The sequence below is a fragment of the Macaca nemestrina genome, chromosome 7 (genome assembly GCF_043159975.1).
Source record: "Macaca nemestrina isolate mMacNem1 chromosome 7, mMacNem.hap1, whole genome shotgun sequence".
Taxonomy (NCBI): Eukaryota; Metazoa; Chordata; class Mammalia; order Primates; family Cercopithecidae; genus Macaca; species Macaca nemestrina.
The window spans coordinates 5,563,456-5,590,017 of NC_092131.1; the positions used below are offsets into that span (position 1 = coordinate 5,563,456).

Sequence of the window (26,562 nt, forward strand, 5' to 3'; positions counted from 1 at the left end):
GGCTCTACCTGTGAAAATACAGAGGGTAGAATATGTTCTCAAAGGCCTCTTTCATAATACCTCCTAATTCTGACACACTGTAAATAAATGAATATTATTAAATGGAAAAGTCTTTTTTAAAAAAACTGAAAGGTTGCTGGTTAGTGGGTGGTTTAAGTATACGATGAGAAAAATATAGAAATATAGGTATTACAACCATTTATTATAAAACCACATGACAGCCACACAGACACATGAATTTTCTGGGAGCGAGAGTTTACGTGAAAAGCAGCGTGGGGTACTAGAAAGAACACAGGCTTTGGAGTCTGACAGGCCTTGCTGAAATCTCCTGCTGCCACTTACCAGCTGTGTAGCCTTGACAAGTTACTACATCCCTCAAAGACTCCCCTCTCTCATCTCTATATAAAGTGGGACGCACCACTCCCTCTTCTGCAAAGTATCTGTGAGATCATAAGGGACAATGCATGTGACAGCACCTAGTTCAGTGCCTAGCCCAGTGTAACTATTCAGTAAATGGCAGCTATGAGATAGAAACAAATCAGCAGTGATTAGTAGAGTCTACAAATTAGTGAGTGAGCTGAGTGTTTGCTGTGAGGTAAACCTATATTAGATCCTATAAGGCAGTGGTTCTCAAACTAGCCCATCAGAATTACCTAGCATGGCAGTTACACCATAGATTGCTGGGCCCGCTCTCCTCTCACAGGTCCTGACTCAGTGTTCAAGTGCAGGGACCCAGAATCTTCACTGTCACAAGTTCTGAGGGGACGCTGATACTGCTGGTCAGGGACCAGGCCTAAGAGAACTACTGGTGTAAGGGAAGAGAGGGAGAAGAGGTACACAAACATGGTCCATTCCTACAAGGAACTCACTGAGGATCTGGAAAACACACAAACGAAACTTTTTTTTGAGACAGAGTCTCGCTCTGTAGCCCAGGCTGGAGTGCAATGGCACGATCTCGGCTCACTGCAACCTCTGCCTCCGGGGTTCAAGCAATTCTCCTGCCTCAGCCTCCCAAGTAGCTGGGACAACAGGCTCATGCGACCACGCCCAGCTAATTTTTGTATTTTTGGTAGAGATGAGGTTTCACCATGTTAGCCAGACTAGTCTCTAACTCCTGACCTCAGGTGATCTGCCCACCTCAGCCTCCCAAAGTGCTGGGATTACAGGCACGAGCCACTGCACCTGGCCACATAACAATTCAACCCCACATACACAGATCCTGAACACTCCACCACCCTACAAAAGATACAAACTCACATTACAAAAAATGAGGATGACAAGGCACAGGGATCCTTCCGGACTGGTGAAACCATGCCCCTGAGAGTTAAAGACACCAATGATTAACAGAAATTCTCGAGTTTGCAGGATCTCAGACAAGAAAAGAAACAACTCACTGACACGCCCTCCACTTGTAAGACACATAACACAACGGGCTAAAATTGGCTGGAATCAATATAGCTGATTGGAGTTTGTGTAGAACAAGTTTAAATTTCGGCCACATGCTTCATACTAACTTCCCCCAAACTTGCACATGGGACCCACGAGGAGGCATGAAGAGATAACTGCACAGGTCCGAAGACTTTCCAGACCACCCTTTTCCTCATATCAATCACCTGCTACTCCCAGAAGCCACTCCCTAAAGCTCTTCTAATAAAGGCACTGCCTTAAAGCCAGCACAGACAGACAGATTTGAGCTGAACCTGTCTCCTTGTGAGTCGACTTCCAATAACCAGAAAGCCAATTCCACGCACTGGGTTTTTGAGAAAATACTCAAGAACCCAGTGGCTTGATTCTCATCTGGCTACATCTCTCACAGCTAGGAGACTCCCTTCACTGGGTTTTGAGAAAACTTTCTGAAAAACCCAGTGTCACAGTATAGGCTTCTGGCACACTGGACAGCAAGCCCCTTTTGCTTAGTAACGCTGGGACAAATACTGATGTTTTTCAAAGCTCCTGCAGTCTCACAGTTTTTGTAAATGTAAGAAGTAAAATACTGGGGCAATGGCATTGGCAAGTAGAAATATGTGGGAAGGCACTTGAGAAAAGAGCAAGACAAACAGATAAACAAGTGTGTGAAAACAATGGTCTCAGCTCAGCTAGTTCGATATCTGAATGGGAGAATCTCATCAGGAGAAATGATGATAGATTTTGAAGACGCACTGATAGGGTAACTTACTAGACTTAGCTTGGATTTGATGTCATCAGTAAAGTGAACTGTTACAAATCTCAGGCAAGTTAGCCACATGGTAGAAATGGTAACTGCAAGGTGGCCAGTGGCTCATGCCTGTAATCCCAGCACTTTGGGAGGACAAGGTAGGTGGATCACCTGAGGTCGAGAGTTCAGGACCAGCCTGACCAACATGGAGAAACCCTATCTCTACTAAAAATTCAAAATTTAGCTGGGCGTGGTGGCAGGTGCCTGTAATCCCAGCTGCTTGGGAGGCTGAGGCAGAACTGCTTGAACCCGGGAGGCGGAGGTTGCGGTGAGCCAAGATTGCGCCATTGCGCTCCAGCCTAGGCAACAAGAGCAAAACTCCGTCTCAAAAAAGAAAAAAAGAAAAAAAGAAATGGTTGGCAACTGCAAACAAAGAATAGGTAAGGCATGGAAATATGAAGCAAACGGCAAAAGCAGTGTGAAAAACCATCATTGATTCTGATGCAGATGACACAAAAACACCCACTTATCACTATAGCCAAGAACTACGGAAACTTCCATTCTGCAAAATGATGGCCCTTTGAGGGGAGTCTGCTGGCTATGAGAAATACAGCCAGATGAGAATCAAGCCTCATTTTCACTCCAATGTGTATTAACTTGATGTTACCAGGCATTAACCCATTTATGTCTAGTGTTCCATTATTGGAACACTAAGCATGTGGGAGTTATTTCTATCCTACTGCTCAAGGTCATCACCAAGGTCTGAATTTTTTTTTTTTTTTTTTTTTTTAAAACGGAGTTTCACTCTTGTTGCCCAGGCTAGAGTGCAATGGCGTGGTCTCAGCTTACTGCAACCTCCACCTCCTGGGTTCAAGCGATTCTCCTGCCTCAGCCTTTCAAGAAGCTGGGATTGCAGGCACCTGCCACCAGGCCCAGCTAATTTTTGTATTTTTATTTTTTATTTTTTTTATTATTATTTTTTTTTGAGACGGAGTCTCGCTCTGTCGCCCAGGCTGGAGTGCAATGGCCGGATCTCAGCTCACTGCAAGCTCCGCCTCCCGGGTTCACGCCATTCTCCTGCCTCAGCCTCCCGAGTAGCTGGGACTACAGGCGCCCACAACCGCGCCCGGCTAATTTTTTGTATTTTAAGTAGAGACGGGGTTTCACCATGGTCTCGATCTCCTGACCTTGTGATCCGCCCGCCTCGGCCTCCCAAAGTGCTGGGATTACAGGCGTGAGCCACCGCGCCCGGCAATTTTTGTATTTTTAGTAGAGACGGGGTTTCACCATGTTGGCCAGGCTGGTCTCAAACTCCTGACCTCTGGTGATCCGCCTGCCTCAGCGTCCTGAAGGGCTGGGATTACAGGTGTGAGCCACCGTTCCCGGCCTAAGGTCTGATTTTTCACCCAAAAAAAAAAAAAAAAAATTGCAACCTCCAGGATAAAGATCTCGAACATAACTCATTCAAATAAAACAGGAAAATCTAAGACAGAAAATCCAAATAAGCTCACTTAGAAATAAAGTAAGCTCAATTAGAAATGAAACGGGAGATATTACAACCAATACCACAGAAACACAAAAGATCATTCAAAGCTACTATGAACACCTTTATGCGCACCAACCAGAAAACCTAGAGGAGACAGATGCATTCCTGGAAATATGCGACCCTCCCAGAGTAAACCAGGAAGAAATAGAAACTCTGAACAGACCAATGACAAGCAGTGAGACTGAAATGGTAATAATAAAAAAAAATTGCCAACAAAAAAAAAGTCCAGGACCAGGTGGATTTACAGCCGAATTCTACCAGACATTCAAAGAATTGGTTTGTGCCAGGAGCGGTGGCTCATGCCTGTAATCCCAGCACTTTGGGAGGCCAAGGAGGGCGATCGCGAGGTCAGGAGACCATCCTGGCTAACACGGTGAAACCCCATCTCTACTTAAAAAAAAAAAAAAAAAGCCGGGCGAGGTGGCGGGCACCCGTAGTCCCAGCTACTCGGGAGGCTGAGGCAGGAGAATGGCGTGAACCCGGAGGCGGAGCTTGCGGTGAGCTGAGATCACGCCACTGCACTCCAGCCTGGGCGACAGAGCGAGACTCCATTTCAAGAAAAAAAAAAAAAAAAGAATTGGTACCAATCCTACTGAAACTATTACAAAAGATAAAGAGGGAATCCTCTCTAAATCATTCTATGAAGTCAGTATCACCCTAATACCCGAAACCAGAGAGGATATAACCAAAAAAAAAAAAAAGGAAAGAAAACTACCGACCAATATCCCTGATGAACGCAGATGTAAAAATCCTCAGCTGGGCATGAATTTTTGTATTTCTTGACCTCGTGATCCACCCGCCTTGGTCTCCCAAAGTGCTGGGATGCCACCACGCCCGGCCCCACTTTCACTTTTTTTTTTTTTTTAAGAGGGACTCTCGGCCGGGCGCGGTGGCTCAAGCCTGTAATCCCAGCACTTTGGGAGGCCGAGTCGGGCGGATCACGAGGTCAGCAGATCGAGACCATCCTGGCTAACACGGTGAAACCCCGTCTCTACTAAAAAATACAAAAAAACTAGCCGGGCGAGGTGGCGGGCGCCTGTAGTCCCAGCTACTCGGGAGGCTGAGGCAGGAGAATGGTGTAAACGCGGGAGGCGGAGCTTGCAGTGAGCTGAGATCCAGCCACTGCACTCCAGCCTGGGCTACAGAGCGAGACTCCGTCTCCAAAAAAAAAAAAAGAGGGACTCTCGGGTCTGTAGCCCAGGCTGGAGTGCAGTGGCGCCATCTTGGCTCACTGCAACCTCTGCCTCCTGGGTTCAAGCGATTCTCCTGCCTCAGCCTCCCAAGTAGCTGGGACTACAGGTGTGCAACACCACATCCGGCTAAATTTTTTTTGTATTTTTAGTAGAGACGGGGTTTCACCGTGTTAGCCAGGATGGTCTCAATCTCCTGACCTTGTGATCTGCCCACCTTGGCGTCCCAAAGTGCTGGGATTGCAGGCATGAGCCACTGTTCCCGGCCCTGACTTTCACTTTTATTCAACATAGTTTCGGAAGTCCTAGCCAGAGCAATCAGACAAGAGAAAAGAAAGAAAGGACATCCAAATCAGTAAAGAGGAAGTCAAACTGCTGCTGTTTGCTGATGATATATAATCATATACCTAGAAAACCCTAAAGACTCATCCCAAAAGCTCCTAGATCTGATAAATGAGTTCAGTAAAGTTTCTGGATACAAAATCAATGAACACAAATCAGTGGCACTGCTACACACCAACAGCGACCAAGCTGAGAATCAAATCAAGAACTTAACCCCTTTTACAATAGCTCCAAAAAAATAATTAAATACTTAGGCATATACCTAACCACTGACGTGAAAGACCTCTACAAGGAAAACTAAAAGATACTGCTAAAAGAAATCATAGATGACACAAACAAATGAAAACACATCCCATGCCATGGATGCGTAAAATCAGTATTGTGAAAATGACCTTACTGCCAAAAGCAATCTACAAATTCAATGCAATTCCCATCAAAATACCATCATCATTCTTCACCGAACTAGGAGAAACAATCCTAAAATTCATATGGAAACAAAAAAGAGCCCACATAGCAAAGCAAGATTAATCAAAAAGAAAAACATCTGGGGGCATCATATTACCCGGCTTCATACTATACTATACAGCTATAGTCACCAAAACAGCATAGTACTGGTATAAAAACAGGTATATAGACCAACGGAACACAACAGAGAATCCAGAAATAAACCCAAATATTTACAGCCAACTGATCTTCGACAAAGCAAACAAAAACATAAACTGGGGAAAAGACATCCTATTCAACAAATGGTGCTGGGATAACTGGTAAGCCACATGCAGAAGAACGAAATTGGATCCTCATCTCTCACCTCATACAAAAATCAACTCACGATGAATCAAAGACTTAAATCTAACCTCAAACCATAAAAATTCTAGAAGATAATACCCGAAAAATTCTTCTAGGCATTGGCTTAGGCAAAGATTTCATGAGCAAGAACCCAAAAGAAAATGCAACAAAAATAAAGATAAATAGATGGGACTTAATTAAATGAAAAAACTTCTGCACATCAAAATAAATAATCAGCAGAGTAAACAACTCACAGGGTTGCAGAGAAAATCTTCACGAACTATGCATCCAACAAAGGACTAATATCTGGAATCTACAAGAAACTCAAATCAGCAAGAAAATAATAATAATAATAATAATCCCATCAAAAAGTGGGCTAAGGACATGAACAGACAATACTCAAAAGAAGATATACAAATGGCCAGTAAACATATGAAAAAATGCTCCACATCACTAATTATCAGGGAAATGCAAATCAAAACCACAATATGATACAACCTTACTCCTGTAGCAATGGCCATAATTCAAAAATCAAAAAATGCTGGGCACCTCACGTCTGTAGTCCCAGCACTTTGGGAGGCGGAAGTGGGCAAATCACGAGGTCAGGAGATCGAGACCATCCTGGCTAATATGGTGAAACCCTGTCTCTACGAAAAATACAAAAAATTAGCCGGGCGTGGTGGCGGGCACCTGTAGTCCCAGCTACTCGGGAGGCTGAGACAGGAGAATCGCTTGAACCTGGGAGGTGGAGATTGCAGTGAGCTGAGATTGTGCCACTGCACTCTAGCCTGGGCGACAGAGCAAGAGTGTCTCAAAAAAATAATAATAAACAATAAATAAAAAAAAACAGATGCGGCCGTGAGAGGTGGCTCACGCCTGCAATCCCAGCACTTTGGGAGGCCAATACGGGCAGATCACGAGGTAAGGAGATCGAGACCATCCTGGCTAACACGGTGAAACCCCGTCTCTACTAAAAATACAAAAAATTAGCCTGGTGCAGTGGCGGGTGCCTGTAGTCCCAGCTATAGGGGAGGCTGAGGCAGGAGAACGGCGTGAATCTGGGAGGCGGAGCTTGCAGTGAGCGGAGATCGTGCCACTGCACTCCAGCCTGGGCGACACAGCGAGACTCCATCTCAATAAAAAAAAAATAAATTTAAAATAAATAAATAAATAAATAACAGATGCTGGTGTGGATGTGAAAAGCGAACACTTTTAACACAGCTTTTTAACACAGGGAATGTAAACTAGTATAACCACTATGGAAAATAGCATGGAGATTCCTTAAAGAACTAAAAGTAGATCTTCCATTTGATCCAGCAATCTCACCACAGGGTATCTACCCAGAGGAAAAGACGTCATTATATGAAAAAGACACTTGCACATACATATTTATAGCAGCAGAATTCACAACTGCAAAAATATGGAACCACCACAAATGCCCATCAATCAGGTGGATAAAGAAAATGTAATAATAATAATAATAATAATAATAATAATGGCATTCCAAGCAACCTGGATGAAGCTGGAGACCATTTTTTTTTGAGATGGAGTCTCACTCTGTCGCACAGGCTGGAGTGCAGTGGCATGATCTCAGCTCACCGCAAGCTCCACCTCCCAGGTTCATGCCATTCTCCTGCCTCAGCCTCCCGAGTAGCTGGGACTACAGGCGCCAACCACCACACCCAGCTAATTTTTTGTATTTTTAGTAGAGACGGGGTTTCAGCATGTTAGCCAGGATGGTCTCGATCGCCTGAGCTTGTGATCCGCCCGCTGCGGCCTCCCAAAGTGCTGGGATTACAGGCGTGAGCCACCATGCCCGGCCAGTTATTCTAAGTGAAGTAACTCAGGAATGGAAAACCAAACATCGTATGTTCTCACTTATAAGTGGGAGCTAAGCTATGAGGACACAAAAGCACAAGAATGATATAATGAACTTTGGGGACTCAGTGGGGAGGGCAATGAGGGATAAAAGACTGCACATTGGGTACAGTGTACATCGCTCAGGTGACGGGTGCACCAAAATTTAGGAAATCACCACTGAGGAATTTATCCATGTAACCAAATACCACCTGTTCCCCAAAAACCTATTGGAATAAAAAATAAATAAATAATATTTAAAAAAAACACACACACACGGGCTGGGCATGGTGGCACACACCTGTAATCCCAGCACTTTGGGAGGCCAAGGTGGGTGGACTATCTGAGCTCAGGAGTTTGAGACCAGCCTGGGCAACATGGTGAGACCCCATCTCTACTAAAAATACAAAAAATTAGCCAGGCGTGGTGGCACAAGCCTGTAGGCCCAACTGCTCATGACACTGAGGCAGAAAAATCACTTGAACCCAGGAGGTGAAGGTTGCAGTAAGCTGAGATCGCACCACTGCACTCCAGTCTGGGCGACAGAACGAGGATGCCTCCAAGAAAATAAAAAATAAAAATAAATAAAAAACAGAAAAATCCCTTATTTCTTTAGCATTATAAAACGTACTAAACACATTCCTTAAATATAATGCATAGTTAATTACCTATCGTACCTATTATTACTAATCTTACCAATCTTTACCAACTGAAAATTCTATAAAACCTGTTTTAAAACAATACTCCCCAATAGGCTATATTTCCATCGTTATTTTTAAGACAACAAAAGATAAGATCTTTGGTAAGATAAAGGCAACCATGTCTTAAACTGAAAAGTACACAGGACATAGCTAACTGGTCTATACCACTCACAGTTTAGCAGAAAACAGCTGAAAAATCACTCTCCAGACAAGACATAAAAGATCAAGAAATCCTAAAAATGTTTTTTAAAAAATGGGGTGAAACCCCACCTCACAATGTATACCAGAATAAATCTCAGCAGTATCAAAAAGAAATCACATGTACGAAATGAAACCTCAGAAGTACAAGAAGAGCCAACAGTGTGGCTCATGCCTATAGTCCCAGCTACTCAAGAGGCTGAGGTGGGAGGATCCCTTGAGCCAAAGAGTTTGTGGTTACAATGAGCTATGATTATACTACTGTACTCCAGCTTGGGCAACAAAGCAAGACCCTGTCTCTTTAAAAAAAAAAAAAAGAGAGAGAGAGAGGGGCCAGGCGTGATGGTTCACACCTGCAATCCCAGCACTTTGGGAGGCCGAGGCAGGCAGATCACGAGGTCAGGAGTTTGAGACCAGCCTGACCAACACAGTGAAACCCCGTCACTACTAAAAATACAAAAATTAGCCAGGCATGGTGGCGCATGCCTGTAATCCCAGCTACTCAGGAGCCTGAGGCAGGAGAATTGCTGGGAGGCGGAGGTTGCAGTGCGCCGAGATCGCAGCATTGTACTCCAGACTGAGTGACAGAGTGAGACTCCTTATTAAAAAAAAAAAAAAACCAGAGAGAGAGAAGAAATAGTACAATAAGAAACTATGGATATTTTTTTAAAAATATTAGGAGGGTTAGGTGTGAATCAAAACCTAAGAGAAGATGTTTTATAGATGTTTGTCTATAAAAAAATGAAATTTCCCAGCCGGGTGCAGTGGCTCATGCCTATAATCCCAGCACTTTGGCAGGTCAAGGTGGGCAGATCACGAGGTCAGGAGATCGAGACCATCCTGGCTAACACGGTGAAACCCCGTCTCTACTAAAAATACAAAAAATTAGCCAGGTGTGGTGGCGGGTGCCTGTAGTACCAGCTACTCAGGAGGCTGAGGCAGGAGAATAGCGTGAACCCAGGAGGCGGAGCTTGCAGTGAGCCCAGATTATGCCACTGCACTCCAGCCTGGGCGAAAGAACAAGACTCGATCTCAAAAAATAATACTACTACTTACAAAAAAAAATGAAATTTCCCAAGGAGGAGGAAGAAGAAAAATAAAGGAAAAAAAAGCAAATTTCTATGTAGGAAAAAACTACCATGAGCAAAATCAGAAGACAACTGACAAATGGAACAAAATGTCTGTCCCTCAGATCACAGATTAAGGGCTAATTTGTACAAAAAGCTGGGCATGGTGGTACATGCCTACGGTCTCAGCTGCTCAGAGGCTGAGGTGGAATGACTGCAGACCAGCCTGGGCAACACAGTGAGATCCCATCTCTAAAAAAATTTAAACATTAAAAATTTTATAATCATAAAAGAGAACTCCTACCAAGTTAATTTTTTTTTTAAGACCAGAGTCGGCCGGGCGCGGTGGCTCAAGCCTGTAATCCCAGCACTTTGGGAGGCCGAGACGGGTGGATCACGAGGTCAGGAGATCGAGACCATCCTGGTGAACATGGTGAAACCCCGTCTCTACTAAAAAATACAAAAAACTAGCCGGGCGAGGTGGCGGCGCCTGTAGTCCCAGCTACTCGGGAGGCTGAGGCAGGAGAATGGCGTGAACCCAGGAGGTGGAGCTTGCAGTGAGCTGAGATCCGGCCACTGCAACTCCAGTCCGGGAGACAGAGCGAGACTCCGTCTCAAAAAAAAAAAAAAAAAAAAAGACCAGAGTCCTAGTAAAGTGGGTTCACGACATGAACAACTCATAGAAAATACAGATGGCTCTTAAATATCCAAAACGATGCTTAATTCATAGCACAAGAAACACCAAAAAACTATAGTGTTATACCATCTTTCATCTGTCAAGTTAGCAAAGATCAAAATAACAATACACTATGCCAGAAGTAAAAATTGGTACAATTTTTAGAAGGCGATCTGACTATGTCTCTAAAATTACAAACACATGTCCTTTTCACCCAGCAATTCCTCACAAGAATTTATTCCTCAGATATACTAGCAACAAGGCAAAATGATGTATGTACAAAGTGATTTATTGCAGTATAGTGTGTAAGAGCTAAAGACTAGAAACATCAATGTCCATCAAAAGAAGAATTATGATAAATTTACACAACGGGATATTGTACAGGCATTAAAGATGCTTTTACACAATAATGTCTTTATTGACAAAGAACAATCCCCGAAGTATACAAAACAAAAACAAGGTGTAAAACAGTGCAGATGCTAAAGTTTGCATTTTTATAAAGGAGGAAAGACTGTATCTGTAATTTTGTGTATTAAAACATTGGCTATCTCTGGAAATACACACAATAACTTAACACTAGTCACTTCAGAGGAGGGGACAGGGGGCGCCGGAGGGCAGAGCGTGAGAGACTTCACTGCATGCTCTCTGAATTTTGAACCATGTGAACGTATTACCTATCAAAAAATAAAATAGGCCTATGAGATGTCACAATACCTAATTCCCAATGCAGACTTTCTCACTAAGTTACTTGAGAAAGGGCGGGCGTGGTGGCTCACACCTGTAATCCCAGCACTTTGGGAGGCCGAGTCGGGCAGATCACCTGAGGTCAAGAGTTCGAGACCAGCCTGGCCAACATGGTGAAACCCCGTCTCTAATAAAAATACAAAAATAAGCTGGGCGTGGGGTAGGTGCCTGTAATCCCAGATACTTGGGAGGTTGATGCAGGACAAACACTTGAACACGGGAGGCAGAGGCTGCAGTGAGCCAAGATTGTACCATTGCACTCCAGCCTGGGGAACAAGAGCAAGGCTTCACCTCAAAAAATATCCACTACCCATTCAACCAATATTTATTGAATTCTATACGCTTCAGGCACCGTTTTAGACACTGGTATCTCAGCAACAAAGACAGATAAAGTCATCCTCTTGTAGATTTTAGGTGGGACTAGTCAGTAAGCAGGCAACAAAATGAACATCAACAAGGAGCATGAAGAAAAATCAGTCAGGAAAGGGAGTGGAAGGACTGAGGTGGAAAGGTGATAGCAGTGCCTTTCTGGGTAGGGGTAAGAGAAAGCTTCTTTAACAGAACCACATTTGGGCAGAGACCTGAAGAAGTGAGGGAGCCAGCTCCATGGCCACTGTGGAGGGCATTCTAAGCAGAGGGACTAAGGATTCTAAGCAGAGCGTGTACCATGGCTCCGCAGGTGGGGTGGGGAGGGGTGCAGCTGCTCTTCACAGAATGCAATGGAGGTTATTCGAATAAATAAGGAGGAGGTGGCAGCAAATCACACTGGGGAATTGGGGAGGGGAAAAGCACTGTATCATAAGCAATTCAGATCTTATTCTAAGCGCTATAGAAACACATTAGAAAGTTTTAAGCAGTGAAGAATATGATCTGACCTATACTGTTTAAATGATCACTCTGGCTGACATCAGGAGAACAGACTGTAAGAGGCAAGGATAGAGGCAGGCACCCAGGTGGAGACCTCTGTAATAATCCAAGTGAGAGACGGTGCTTCCTTAAGCGAAGGTGGCAGTGGTGGAAGCAGAAGTGATCAGATTCTGGATATATTTAGAGGCGGAGTCAACAGGCTCTATGAAAGGACTGGAAGTAGACCATGAAAAAAAGAAGTCACAGGTGACTCCAAAATATTTAACCCAAACAACTTTTTACAATGATCTAACAGGCTCATTTTTAAAAGTCACACCTTCATAGAAAGTTCAACTACTCTAAAACAGGTTATGAAGACCATCAACAAAAAGCAATGCCCATCCAAATACCAAACTGGGAAGCTGCAGCCATTTTAAATTTGAAAACACACACGCTTGGGTTCATTCTCTAACTACTGAGCACCTACACCATGCCAGGCATAATACTCGGTACTAGGGACCTCAATTATGCTTAAAATACATAACTGAACACCAAAAAAAAAGATTAACAGGTAAAAATACCAATACTAACAGCTGTGGGACATGGAGTTCTTTTCTTCCTGGAGTTTTCCAATTTTCTACAATAAACTCCTCTTTTTATATTTAGGGGGGGAAAAACCTTTCCTTTTTACTGCTGCCAATTAAGAATAAATTCCCACAGAGCAAATTGATTTAGTGATTTGAATGATTAACAGGCTCGCCTTCTAAAAAAGCTCCTAAACTAGGCAGATTTCTCAGGTCTTTCTTTCATGCCTGCACCTGTTTGCTACCAGTGCTACGGTAAGATATGGGAGATGTATGGGAAATGGGGGGAAGAGAGAAATACAGTAGAGAGAAATGAGGGGTACAAATAACCACCTGCTGGTCTTTAAATATATCATGTCACCAAACACAGATGAGAAAGATCAGGCAAACAACTGTTCATCGAAAATATTTAACCAAATACGTACTGCATACAATATGCTTAGCATAGCAGTCTGCCCACTGTCAATAAGTAAATGACAAAGTCCCTTGTATATTTATCCATTCACTCAAATATTTATGATCATCATACATCAAAGGCACTGTGCTAGCATGCAGAACAGACAGGAGTTCAGCAATCAATCAGATAAAATCAGCCCTCAATAGTTCATAATCTAGTTTGGTGGGTAGGGAGTAAAAAGACATTACATTTCAATTTCTACTTATTTAATTATTACTGTGGCATGCGCTAGAGAGGCGACCTGGTAGAGGATAATGGAGACCTGATCTAGTCTGAAGGTCAGGGTAAAAGGCTTGGACAAAATTACATATGAGCTAAGATTTCAAGGAGCAGGAGTTAAACAGATGAAGGGGCAGAGAGTGAGGAACGGAAGCACATTCCAGGCAAAGGAAACAGCATATTAAGAAGAATCTAGGCTGGGCACGGTGGCTCACACCTATTATCCCAGTGCTTTGGGAGGCCAAGGCAGGAGGATAGCTTGAGGCCAGGAATTAGAGACCAGCCTGGGCAACATGGTGAGACACTGTCTCTAAAAAAATAAGAAGGAGGCCGGGCACTGTGGCTCACGCCTGTAATCCCAGCACTTTGGGAGGCCGAGGCAGGCGGATCACAAGCTCAAGAGACCGAGACCATCCTGGTTAACATGGTGAAACCCCGTCTCTACTAAAAACACAAAAAATTAGCCTGGCGTGGTGGTGGGCACCCGTAGACCCAGATACTCGGGAGGCTGAGGCAGAAGAATGGCATGAACCCGGGAGGCGGAACTTGCAGTGAGCTGAGATAGAGCCACTGCACTCCAGCCTGGGCAACAGAGCAAGACTCTATCTCAAAAAAAAAAAAAAAAAAAAAAAGAAGGAAAAAAATTAGCCAAGTGTGGCGGCACATGTCTACAGTCTTAGCTACTTGGAAGGCTAAGGCAGGAGGATAGCTTAAGCCCAAGGAGTCTGAGGTTACCAGTGGGCTATTACTGCACCATTGCACTCCAGCCTGGAAGACAAAGCGAGACCCTGTGTCAAATAAATAAATAAATAAATAAATAATAAGAAGAATCTATGTCAAAAAAGGTTAAGGTTTGTGAGAGGAATTAAAAGGAAGTCAGCAAGTCAGAAAGATATAATGAAGGGAAGAGCGACTGATAAGGTAGGTAAGGGGTAGTTCATGCAGGGCCTTGTACACTGTGTTAGGAATTTAATCTTTCATGCTAAAAGCAACAGGAACCATTGAAAAGATTTTCAAGCCTGGGAGTGACAATCAGATTCACATTTTTAAAGATCACTGACTGCTCTCCAGAGAATAGATGAGAGGGAGCAACAGTGGACCAGGAGACCAGACAGAGGCTGTATGGTGCCCAGGTGAGATGAGTGAGGGTAGTGAAAACAGAAGCAGATGTAGTCAAGATATATACTTCAGAGAGAAAATCAATAGGAATTGGTGATAGAATGAAAGCAGGTGGAGAAAGTGAGGTAAAGGAAAAGACAGTCTCATGAATGACAAGATAGTAAGGCATATAAAGACATTCCATGTAAATAGTAACCAAAATAAACTGTCCAATCCTCAAAACAAAATTAGGGCAAAAACAAATAGAGATAATGAAGAGTATAGTATACCAACACAAAGAACAATGCACAGACTAACAATTCTGAATTTAATATAAAGCAAAACTGGCAAAAAGAAACTGTCAAGTCCAGAATCAGTGAGATATTTATAACACATCTATCAGAAACTGATAAATAAGAGGGGCAGTCATAAAAATAGTAATGATATGGACACGTGAACAGTATTACAAACTTCATCAAACATGCATGCACAGATATATGTCACCTTCAGCCTAACAGATAGGGAATATACATCCTTTTAAAAAGACATGGAATGTTTTCACTAGGTTACAAAGAAAGATTCACCACATCTCAAATAACCAATATCATAAAAACATTCCATGACACACAATGCAAATAAATTAATCAGTTAAAAAAAATTAAACAGCATAAATAGAAACTTTAAAATGCTTGCTTAGGGGAGGCTGAGACGGGCGAATCGCTTGAGTTCAGGAGTTCGAGATCAGCTTCGGCAATGGCAAAACCCAGTCTCTGCCGGGCGTGGTGGTACATGCCTATAGTCCAATCTGAGGATGAGAAGGGGGGTGGGGGAGGGGGGAAGTGCTTGAGCCTAAGAGGCGAAGGTTGCAGTGAGCCGTGATAATGTCACTGTACTCCAGCCTGGGTGATGGAGTGAGACCCTGTCTTTTAAAAAAAAACAAAAACAAAAACAAAAAACAAAAAAAAAAACAAGAAAACCACTTGCTTAGAAACTCAAAGATTAAAGAGAGAATAAAAATGGAAATAACAAACTAGGCCTGGTCCAGTGGCTCATGCCTGTAATCCCAGCACTTCAGCAGGCCAAGGCAGGCGGATTCCTTGAGCCCAGGAGTTGGAGACCAGCCTGGGCAGTATGATGAAATCCTGTCTCTAATAAAAAATAAATAAAAAATTAGCTAGGCATGGTGGCAAGTCCCTGTAGTCCCAGCTACTCGGGAGGCTGAGGTGGGAGGATCACCTGAGCCTGTGAGGTCAAGGCTGCAGACAGCTGTGATCGAACCACTGCACTCCAGCCTGAGCAACAGAGCAAGACCCTATCTCAAAAAAAAAAAAAAAAAAAAAAGAAACAAACAAAAAATTAGGTCTCGACATGCTATTATTTAATATCACAATGATTATACCCATACAGCTAACATACGAGAAGCTCCTGAAACAACACTTAGAAGGAATGTTACAGTCTTGAGCCATCATTAAAAAGCAAGAAAGGATGAACATGTTTTCAATTCAGTAAGCTAGAAAAAGAACAGAGTAAACCTAAATAAAGGAAATAAAGATGACACTCACAAAACAGAAAGCAGATACTAGCTTACTCTTTGAAAAAAATTTTAATTGACAAACTCTTATAAGTCTGTTCAAGAAAAAAAAAAAATATGAATGAAGGGGTGACGCTAAAGCTGGTGACTGAACCCAGCAGCCACCCAAGCAGCAGCAGAAAAATGACAGTGCCACCAGAGCTCTGGAGCAGAGGAGGTGAGAGCCACAGTTCCACCCAAAAATGACCACACCCATGACTGGAAACAGGTGGTCCAGAAAGCAAAAGGCAACTGAGTGGAAAAAGGAACTGGCAAAAACCACTCTCAAGAAGGCAGATCCTAAGCTGCCAGTGGCAGAGACGTAACGCTGCCAGAGCATATGTCGTAGAAGTTTTAATTGCCCTAACAAACTAATTTGCACTTTCACAGGAATACCTGTATTAATTTATTGCAATAAATAGTTTTTCCTTTGGTGATGGAGAAAAGAAACAATTTGAGGAACAAAAGGGAAATATAACTTCTGATAGAGTAGAAACTTATAATGGAAAAGAAAAGGGAAGAGGACTGAGCAATTAAAGAAATCCAACAGTTAAATTCTAGGTAGAGCAGAAAGAACTAGCAAAGGAGGTGAAGTACTGAGTGGGTCAGAAATTTATTAAAAAAAATTGAGGTTAAAATGTCAAGACAAAGAATGTTTCAATAAAGAGAAGATGATCAATCGTGTCGAATGCTGCTGAGAGGTCAAGGAAGTTGTGGGCCAAGAGGTGTCCAATGGATTTGGCAACATGAAGTTGAGTAATCAGTATCCTGGAGAAATTAGAGCAGTGAGAAGGAAGGCCATATTGCAGTGGAAGGCTGTTTCTATCTGAATTAGTGATTTTGGAGCTAAACCATTTCAGCTGATGACAAGATCCAGCATGTCACTGTGGGAGAGAGTGCCAGAGGTGGACTAGAGGAGATTAGTGGGGTGGACATGGAAGGCAAGAAAGCTAGCAGCCAAGGTACTTGACGGGTCATGTGACGAAGATGAAACCACCCAACATGATGGCAGTAACCGGACTGGAAAGGAAGGCTGTGAGTCAGGCACTGGAGTCTTCAATGATCAAAAGTGGCCATGAGGAAGAGAGAGAAAGGTGTCGTGAGTCTAAGGGTGGAGGCTCCAAAGGGATGCCAGGAGTGGCAAATGGACCAAAGCCTGGTCTAATGTGGTACTTGCAGTGTATCAGTCAGGGTTCTGTGAAGCCTTTCCAGTTCAACTTGTGAGACACTCTCTGAGCTCCCTGGCAAAGTCAGACTGCTGCCACATCAAGGAAAGCCCCGAGCACAACACCCATCATTTTTTAAATTAGCTGAGCTAATAATGCCTTCAGTCTTGCTAACTACGTGTACACCTATTCTGTAATTCAAAGGGGGTAAAAAGGCAATGTAAGGAGTAGCACAATTCTTGTAATTAATGGGAAAGAAGTAGGGATAGCAGCAAAGTCACCTGCTTCTGGAAGGGAGAGTGCAAGCATTTTTTTCCAGGACACCAGGATAGGTAAAGCAAAACTTCCAAACAACGCTAGTTTCAGGTAATCAAGACACTCTGTAAAGCTTCCTTCTGGGTTAGCCCAAAAGAATTCTAACAACATAAGACTTGAGGTTGTGACTGTCTTATTCAATTTTCTGCTGCTATTAACAGAATACCACAGACTTTTTTTTTTTTTTTTTTTTTTGAGACAGAGTCTTGGTCTGTCACCCAGGCTGGAGTGCAGTGGCACAATCTCGGCTCACTGCAGCCTCTGCCCACTGGGTTCCAGCGATTCTCCTGCCTCAGCCTCCTGGCTAGCTGGGATTACAGGCACACGCTACCACACCTGGCTAATTTTTGTATTTTTGGTAGAGATGGGGTTACACCATGTTGGCCAGGCTGGTATCGAACTCCTGACCTCAGGTGATCCGCCTGCCTTGGCCTCCCAAAGTGCTGGGATTACAGGCATGAGCCACCGCACGTGGCCAGACTGAGTAATTTATAAACAAGTTTATTTGGCTCATGGTTCTGATGGTTGGGCACTCCAAGAATATGGCGCTGGTATCTGGTGGGGGTCATCCCACGGCAGGAGGCAGAAGCAAGTACCCAACACAGAGAGAGGAAATTGGCCAACTTGTTTTTATGACAAACCCAGTCTCATAATAACTAACCCACTCCCTCAATAATGGCATTAATCCATTCATAAGGGCAGAGCCCTCATGATCTAATCAGCTCTTAAAGGCCCATGTCAATTAAATCCTAAAAGGAGTTTTGGAGGGGACAGACATTGAAATCATAGCAGTGACTAATTTTGAAGTCTCTCAATCAATGCAAAATGGCTAGCAAGCCTCTGTCTGTGAGCTCCAGTAACTAGCAGATAATTTTGGCTTGTGAAACGGGTTTTGAAAGATTATCTAAGGGCCTAGCAAGGTGGCTCATGCCTGTAATCCCAGCACTTTGGTAGGCCGAGCCAGGTGGACACCTTGAGTTCAGTAATTCAAGACCAGCCTGGGCTACATGGCAAAACCTGTCTCTACAAAAAAACACAAAAATTAGCTGGGCATGGTGGTACACACCTGTAGTCACAGCTGTTTGGGAGGCTGTGGGAGGTTGGCTTGAGCCCAGGAGGCAGAGGTTGCAGTGAGCTGAGATCACACTGCACTCCAGCCTGGGCAACAGAGCGAGACCCTGTCTCAAAAAAAAAAAGAAAAAGAAAAGAAAGAAAGATTATCTGATGTACTCAAGTGAGTCCTTGTTGGAGGACTATGATTTCAACAAATTCGTTCAAATTTCGTTCCACTTAAAAACGAACATAATGTGCCTACTACATACAGGCACTGTGATGGATATGATCAATAAGATATGGTTGACAAGATATGGTTTCTGCCCTCAAGATTCATAGTCCAGTGGGGTAAATAGAGATTCAAACAAAAAATTCCAACATTGTGTGAAAAGGTGGCAACTCAATCACAGTAGTTAAACAGCAAGGGCAAAGGAAAGACAGGTTTAAACCACAAAACATTACAATGCAGTCAAAGCTTCACTCAGTGTGCCAATTCCAGGGTATCATATTCCCTGCTGTACTGGTTCTCCTCACTATGAACTTGTCTCAAGAAAAGAACTATGTCTATTACATCTGAGTCCCAATACCTAGACCAGTGCAAGACCTCAGTGTAGTTTGCATCTCTTACTCGTCTATCCAATATCTACTTACAGATCATTCTCCTATCTACTATCTCATACCTCAACTCAAAGTAGTCTCCAGAGCAATCAAGTTGTTGGATAATCCAATCTCTTTGCTAAACGTATGGGTTAGTAAAGACTGGGTTAACCAGTGCACACTTCCTTGGCCACAGGAATGAGCTGCTTAATCCAATCTGGAACAACGAGTTGAAGAAGGAGGTTTGGTAAAGGCTTCTACGAAATAAGCTTCCTTATTTTTATGACAGCCTGATTAGAAAAGCTGTTCATCCTCATCCTGAATATTACTCTCATTTTGGTCTATGTGGTCCAGTGATGTGAAGCCTGACATTTCTGCCACTGTTTTGACATCTAAACCGGGTGAAACACGGTAGAAAGCGGAACTAATGGAATCTCAGCAAAACGGAGCTAGCGTCCCAATCAAACCATGCCTGAAGTCCACTGTACCTGTGGAATTTTCAGTGACATACACCAATACACCCCTTTAAAATTTAAACTAGTTTGAATGGGTTTCCTGTTACTTGTAAACTACAACATTTCTAAGTATGCTAAATCCTAAAACACACTAGTGAACCCAACATGGGCAATATGGTGAAACCCTGTCTATACAAAAAATACAAAAATTAGACAGGCATGGTGGCTCGAGCCTGTAGTCCCAGCTACTCAGGAGGCTGAGGTGAAAGAGTTGCTTGAAGCCCAGGAGGCTGAAGCTGCAGTGAGCTGTGATTGTACCACTGCCCTCCAGCCTGGGTGACAGAGAGAGACCCTGTCTTAAAAAAAAAGGTCGGGCGCGGTGGCTCACACCTGTAATCCCAGCACTTTGGGAGGCTGAGGCAGGCGGATCACGAGGTCAGGAAATCAAGACCATCCTGGCTAACATGGTGAAACTCCGTCTCTACTAAAAATAAAAAAAAAAATTAGCCGGGTGTGGTGGCAGGCACCTGTAGTCCCAGCTACTCAGGAGGCTGAGGCAGGAGAATGGCGTGAACCTGGGAGGTGGAGCTTGCAGTGAGCCGAGATCGTGCCACTGCACTCCAGCCTGGGTGACTGAGCAAGACTCCGTCTCAGGAAAAAAAAAAAAAAAAAAAAAAAAAGCTAAGCATGGGGCTAGGCACCTGTAATCCCAGCTATTTGGGAGGCTGAGGCAGGAGGACCGCTTGAACCCAGGAGGCGGTGGTTGCAGTGAGCCAAGATGGTGCCACTGCACCCTAGCCTGGGCGACTGAGTGAGACTCTTGTCTCAAAAAAAAAAAGATATCCAACAACCCAATTTTTAAAAATGGGCAAGGGATATGAAACATCATTCAAAGAAAAAGAAATATATCTCACTCTTAAATCTATACAAAGATGCTCAACCTCACTCAGCACAATGGAAAAACAAAAATTACAATATATCATGTATTAGATCAAATACAAAAGTCTAACAACACACTGTTGGTGAGGCTGTGGGAGAACAGGTACTCTCAGGTATGTGGGGGGACAAAACAGTACAACTTCTATAAAGGGCATTTGGCAACATCTATAAAAAATATAAATGCAGTTGGCCAGGTACAGTGGCTCACACCTGTAGTCCTAGCAATCTAGGAGGCCGAGGTGGGCAGATCACGAGGTCAGGAAATTGAGACCATCCTGGCTAATACGGTGAAACCCCATCTTTACTAAAAAGTAGAAAAAATTAGCTGGGCGTGGCGGCAGACATCTGTAGTCCCAGCTACTTGGGAGGCTGAGGCAGGAGAATGGCGTGAACCTGGGAGGCGGAGCTTGCAGTGAGCCAAGATCGTGCCACTGCACTCCAGCCTGGGTGACAAAGCGAGACTCCATCTCAAAAACAAAAAAAAAATTTATATATATATATATATATAATATATATATATATAAATGCAGTTACACTTTGACCCAGCAGTACCCCTCTGGAAATTTATCATACATGTAAGGTTATTCACTACAGCATTATTCATATTTTTAAAAGGGATCATCAATCAATCAAGGGTGATGTTGTTAAATAAATTATGGCACATCCAAAGCATGGAGTACAAAGCAATGACAAGAAAGAGTGAAGCTCCCTTTTACTAATATGGAAAGATCTCCAATATAGATCATTAAGCAGAAAAAACAAGATGCAAAATACCATACACAGTATGTTCCCTCAATTCCTTCCCATCTCTGCTCAAATGTCGTCTTATTCCTGTAACAACAAAAGAATAACTCAAAAACAAATAAAATATTATCTATAGTTAGAGGAAGGGAGCTAGGAGGGGGAAGGAGAACAGGACTAGAAGACAGACCTCTCTGAATATAACTTTGTTCTATGTGCTGGAACCATGTAAATGTTGTGCATAATTGAAATACCAAATTAAATTTTAAAACCAATCTCTCCTGTTCTAAAACTACAGTGATAATTGTACAACTCAATAAATTACTAAAAATCATTCAACGGTACGCTTAAAACAGATAGCAAGAAGAAATAATTTGAGTGCACTCAAGTTTTTGGTTTTAGAGACAGGGTTTGGCTCCGTCACTCAGGGTGGAGTGCAGTGGTATGATCATAGCTCACTGAAGCCTCAAATTCCTGGGCTTAAGCCATCAGCCACCCAAGTAGCAGAACTACAGATGTACCACCATGCCTGGCTAGTTTTAAAATTTTTGTAAAGACAGGGTCTCACAATGTTGCCCAGGCTGGTCTCAAATTCCTGGCCTTAAGTGATCCTCCCACCTCAGCCTCCCAAAACTGGATCAAGGTTTTTATTTTTTTGGAGACAGACTCTTCCTCTGTTGCCTAGGCTGGAGTGCAGTGGCTCGATCTCGGTTCACAACCCCTGCCTCCCCAGCTCAAATGATCCTCCCACCTCAGCCTTCCAAGTAGCTGGGACTACAAACACATGTCACCACTCCTAGCTGATCTTTTTAAAAATTTTTAATAGAGATGAGGTCTATGTTGCCCAGGCTGGTCTTGAACTCCCGAGATAAAACGATCTGCCCACTTCGGTCTCCCAGAGTGTTGGGATTACTGGCGTGCGCCACCGCACCCAGCTGGATTAAGTTTTAAGAGGCAGTGAAAGAATCAAACAAAGCTAGTAAAGACCAGTGCCTCTTCAACTTTAGTGTGTACATGAATCACCTGGGAATCCTCTTAGAATGCAGATTTAATTCAGTAAATGGGGCCAATACTCTGCACTTCCAACAAGCTCCCAGGTGACCGCTGATGATGCCGATGCTGGTCTGTGGATCACACTTTGAGGGTTGAGACAACTTAAACAACTAGAGGTGCTTTGCTCTAAGAAGTAGCTGAGAAATGAGGCAGCAGCTATTGGAGCCACATGACCCATAGAAAATGAGTGGGTGGGCCGGGTGCGGTGGCTCATGCCTGTCATCCCAGCATTTTGGGAGGATGAAGCGGGAGGACCACTGGAGCCCAGGAGTTCCAAGACCAGCCTGGGTAACATAGTGAGACTCCATCGCTATAAAAAATGTAAAAATTAGCCAGGGGTGTGGTAGTGCGCCCTTTTAGTCCCAGCTACTTGGGAGTGTGAGGTGGGAGGATCACTTGAGGCCAGAAGTTTAAGGTTGCGGTGAGCTATGATCACACTACTACACTCCAGTCTAGGTGACTGAGAGACCCTGCCTTGAAAAAAAGAAAGAAAGAAAATGAGTGGGTGTCAGAAAGAGTCTCTCCCCCGACAACTGTTTTAAAATGAGAGAAACAGCGACACACTTGTAGGAAACAGAGAATAGCGATTAGCCAAAATGAGGTGGGATTTAGCAAACAAGTCGGGGAGGTGACTTTAGACAGGGGCAGAGCACTTCCTTAACAATAGAAGGGAAGGCATCCGGTACAGATGCCAGAAGCTGAGATGTGAGGGTAGAAATCTGGAGAAATTATCTTTTGACTGCTTAAGAGTTCTAAGTGAATAAGAAGTACAGTCATCAGCTAAGAATAAGAATAGGGAAGATTTGAAGACAAAGTTGTAAAATTGTCATCTAGGCTGGGGGCAGTGGCTAACGCCTGTAATCTCAACACTTTGGGAGGCTGAGGTGGGAGGATCGTAAGTTCAGGAGTTCAAGACCAGCCTGACCAACATGGTGGAACCCCATCTCTACTTAAAACACAAAAATTAGCCAGGCGTGGTGGTACATGCCTGTAATCGCAACTACTCAGGAGGCTGAGGCAGGAGAATCTCTTGAACCCCGGAGGCAGAGGTTGCAGTGAGCTGAGATCGCGCCATTGCACTCCAGCCTGGGCAATATAGTAAGATTCCATCTTAAAAAAAAAAAAACTGTCATCTAGAAGGGTGGGGTCAGTGTGGTACAACTGCTTGTCAGCGCCATGCACCCCTCCAAGGTGATGGTTCTGAATCTTAGGGGAATATGGGCAGCACAGAGTGCTATTCTTCAACCACATGCAGGGCAAATGTGCAGATGTGCAGTAGGCAGAGGATTCACTTTAGCCAAGATTGGGATTGTGTATACGAGGGGAGTTATAATGATTGGTCACTGCACTGGAACAGGGGTAATGCTTTAGAGAGTGGCAGTGAGGCAGGGCTGAAAGCATTGAGAAAGGAAGGGAAGCGATGCACCCCATGAGACAGCACTGATACAATCTGATGACTTCAGCCCTAAAGGAGGACAATATACTAATGTAGTACATTACCTTGGAAATAGCACCAAAATAAAATACATTTTAAAACATATTTTAAAATCATAACTAAGAATTCTAAAAAAGGCTAGGATACAGCCAACATTTAAATGACCACCACTAAGGAAGATAATCCTACCCTCCCTAAGCCTTGCACAAGCTTCAGCCCTCACACTGCAGCTCAGACTCCCAGGAGCCAACAGCTGCCACATCCTTAGGCCTTGAGCTAAATTCTAGTTCTCTTGGTACAGAATCCCCTCCCCTTTCAGCTGACCCACCATCCAAATTCAAATGTCACCTTATTAAAGCTTCTCTAAAGTTCCTGCTGCAATTGAGACAAACATTACATTGTCATCACCTATTATCTGAACCAAATGGAACAGAGTCCACCTTGTAGAGTGGTTCTCATATTCTGCCCTCTAGTTAGGATAGCAAGAGTGATCAGGAAGAAGAAAAACGAAGCAAGAAGCATAGCCAGCTTAGAATTCTAGATGAGCAACTGCTGAGTGAAAGTAACACAAGAGAGCTCTTCATGGAGCTAAAAGTTTCACTTCACAGGACATGAGAAACTAGTTACCCTTCTTATATTCAATCACACATGTGATAATAAAGAAGTTAAGTAAAGACTTACCTAAATCAGGCTGCTTACGCTTTCTGTGCCATGGACTCCTTACGATCGTTTTTTGTTGTTTTAGAGACAAGGTCTCTGTTGCCCAGGCTGGAGTGCAGTGGTGTGACCATGACTCACTGCAGCCTCAATCTCCCGGGTTCAAGAGATCCTCCCACCTCAGCCTCTTGAGTAGCTGGGACAACAGGCATGTGCCACAATGCCCGATAATTTTTAAAAATTTTTTGCAGAGATGGGGGTCTCACAGTGTTGCCCAGGCTGGCCTCAAACTCCTGGCCTCAAACAATCCTCCCACCTCAGCCCCAATAATTTCTATCTTATTCTATCTATCTATCTATCTATCTATCTATCTATCTATCTATCTATCTATCTATTTAGAGACGGAGTCTTGCTCTATCGCCCCGGATGGAATGCAATGGCACAATCTTGCTCACTGCAACCTCCGCTTCCCAGGTTCAAGCGATTCTCCTGCCTCAGCTTCCCAAGTATCTGGGATTACAGGTGCCTGCCACCACGCCCAGCTAGTTTTTGTATTTTAAGAAGGGGTTTTACCATGTTGGTCAGGCTGGTCTCAAATTCCTGCCTCAGATGATCCGCCCACCTCAGCCTTCCAAAGTGGTAGGATTACCGGCATGAGCCACCGCACCTGACCCCAATAGTTTTTAAATACATAAATTTATAAAAGAAATCTGGCCGGGCACGGTGGCTCACGCCTGTAATCCCAGCACTTTGGGAGGCCGAGGCGGGCGGATCACAAGGTCAGGAGATCGAGACCACGGTGAAACCCCGTCTCTACTAAAAATACAAAAAATTAGCCGGGCGTGGTTGTGGGCGCCTGTAGTCCCAGCTACTCGGGAGGCTGAGGCAGGAGAATGGCGGGAACCCGGGAGGTGGAGCTTGCAGTGAGCCGAGATCGCGCCACTGCACTCCAGCCTGGGCGACAGAGCGAGACTCCGTCTCAAAAAAAAAAAAAAAAAAAAAAAGAAATCTATGGCCAGGCATGGTGGCTAAGACATATAATCCCAGTACTTTCGGAGGCCAGAGCAGAAGGATCACTTGAGCCCAGGAAGTCAAAGCTGAAGTGAGACTCTGTTTCAAAAAAAAAAAATCTACATTAAAATACAGTTGTATTACACTAAGAAACTATAAATTTTCAAAAATTGCTTAATTACATGTCAAATAACAAGATCTAATGGGGCCAGGCGGAGTGGCTCACGCCTGTAATCCCAGCCCTTCGGAAGGCCAAGGCGTGTGAATCATGAGGTCAGGAGATCGAGACCATCCTGGCTAACATGGTGAAACCCCGTCTCTGCTAAAAATACATAAAAAATTAGCCAGGTGTGGTGGCGGGCGCCTGTAGTCCCAGCTACTCAGGAGGCTAAGGCAGGAGAATGGTGTGAACCCAGGAGGTGGAGCTTGCAGTGAGCCGAGATCGCGCCACTGCACTCTAGCCTGGGGGACACAGCGGGACTCTGTCACACACACACAAAAAATCTAATGGTAATTTCAAAGTAGTGATGAGTGTCAATGATATTTGACACATGTGCAACAACCACAATGTGATATGAAAACATCTGTGGGCCAGGAGTGCTGCCTCATGCCTCTAATCCCAACACTTTGGGAGGCCAAGGTGGGAGGTTCACATGAGCCCAGGAGTTCAACACCAGCCTAGGGTATAATATAGTGAGACTGTCTCCACACACACACAAAAAAATTTAAAATTAGCCAAGCTTCATGTAGACCCATCTACCTGAGAAAGTCAGGTGGGAAGATCATTTGAGCCCGGGGATGGAGGTTGCAGTGAGCCCACGTCACACCACTGCACTCCAGGCTGGGCGACGGGGAGACTCTCTCAAAAAAAAAAAAGAAAAAAGAAAAAGAAAATGTGATTTTCACTGATAATTGCCACAGGTTCCATTATTATTCTGATGTCATCTATATTCATAACTGAGGAACATGTTAAATGTCAAAAATTAGTAAAATAAATAAATAAATTTTTAAAAGTGAAATGTTTTTCCCATTCAGGCTACCCTCTAAATTCTAGTAAGGTTAAGGAGCCCTAATGAGCGAATGCTATCTAATAGAGCTGACATA

At 43.8% G+C, this 26,562-nt stretch overlaps 1 protein-coding gene across 28 annotated transcripts in view; it reads right to left on the bottom strand.

The window, feature by feature from the left end:
- Positions 1 to 26,562, bottom strand: part of LOC105467387 (WD repeat domain 20) — an 88,408-nt gene that overhangs the window by 45,766 nt on the left and 16,080 nt on the right. Inside the window, exons 2-3 of one of the 28 annotated variants that reach the window (XR_011625491.1) lie at positions 24,472 to 25,557; positions 4,882 to 21,392 (exon numbers count right to left, since the gene is read on the bottom strand). The exons of 25 other annotated variants lie outside the window; for them this stretch is intronic. Coding sequence is in view for 1 of the 3 variants with exons in the window: in XM_071099558.1 (XP_070955659.1) it covers positions 25,264 to 25,557 (294 nt within the window). In the remaining 2 variants the exon portion in view is untranslated. Of the gene's footprint in view, positions 1 to 342; positions 3,116 to 4,881; positions 25,558 to 26,562 lie in introns of those variants that run through there. 2 more of the 28 variants (XM_024788380.2, XM_071099558.1) reach the window with 2 other exon arrangements.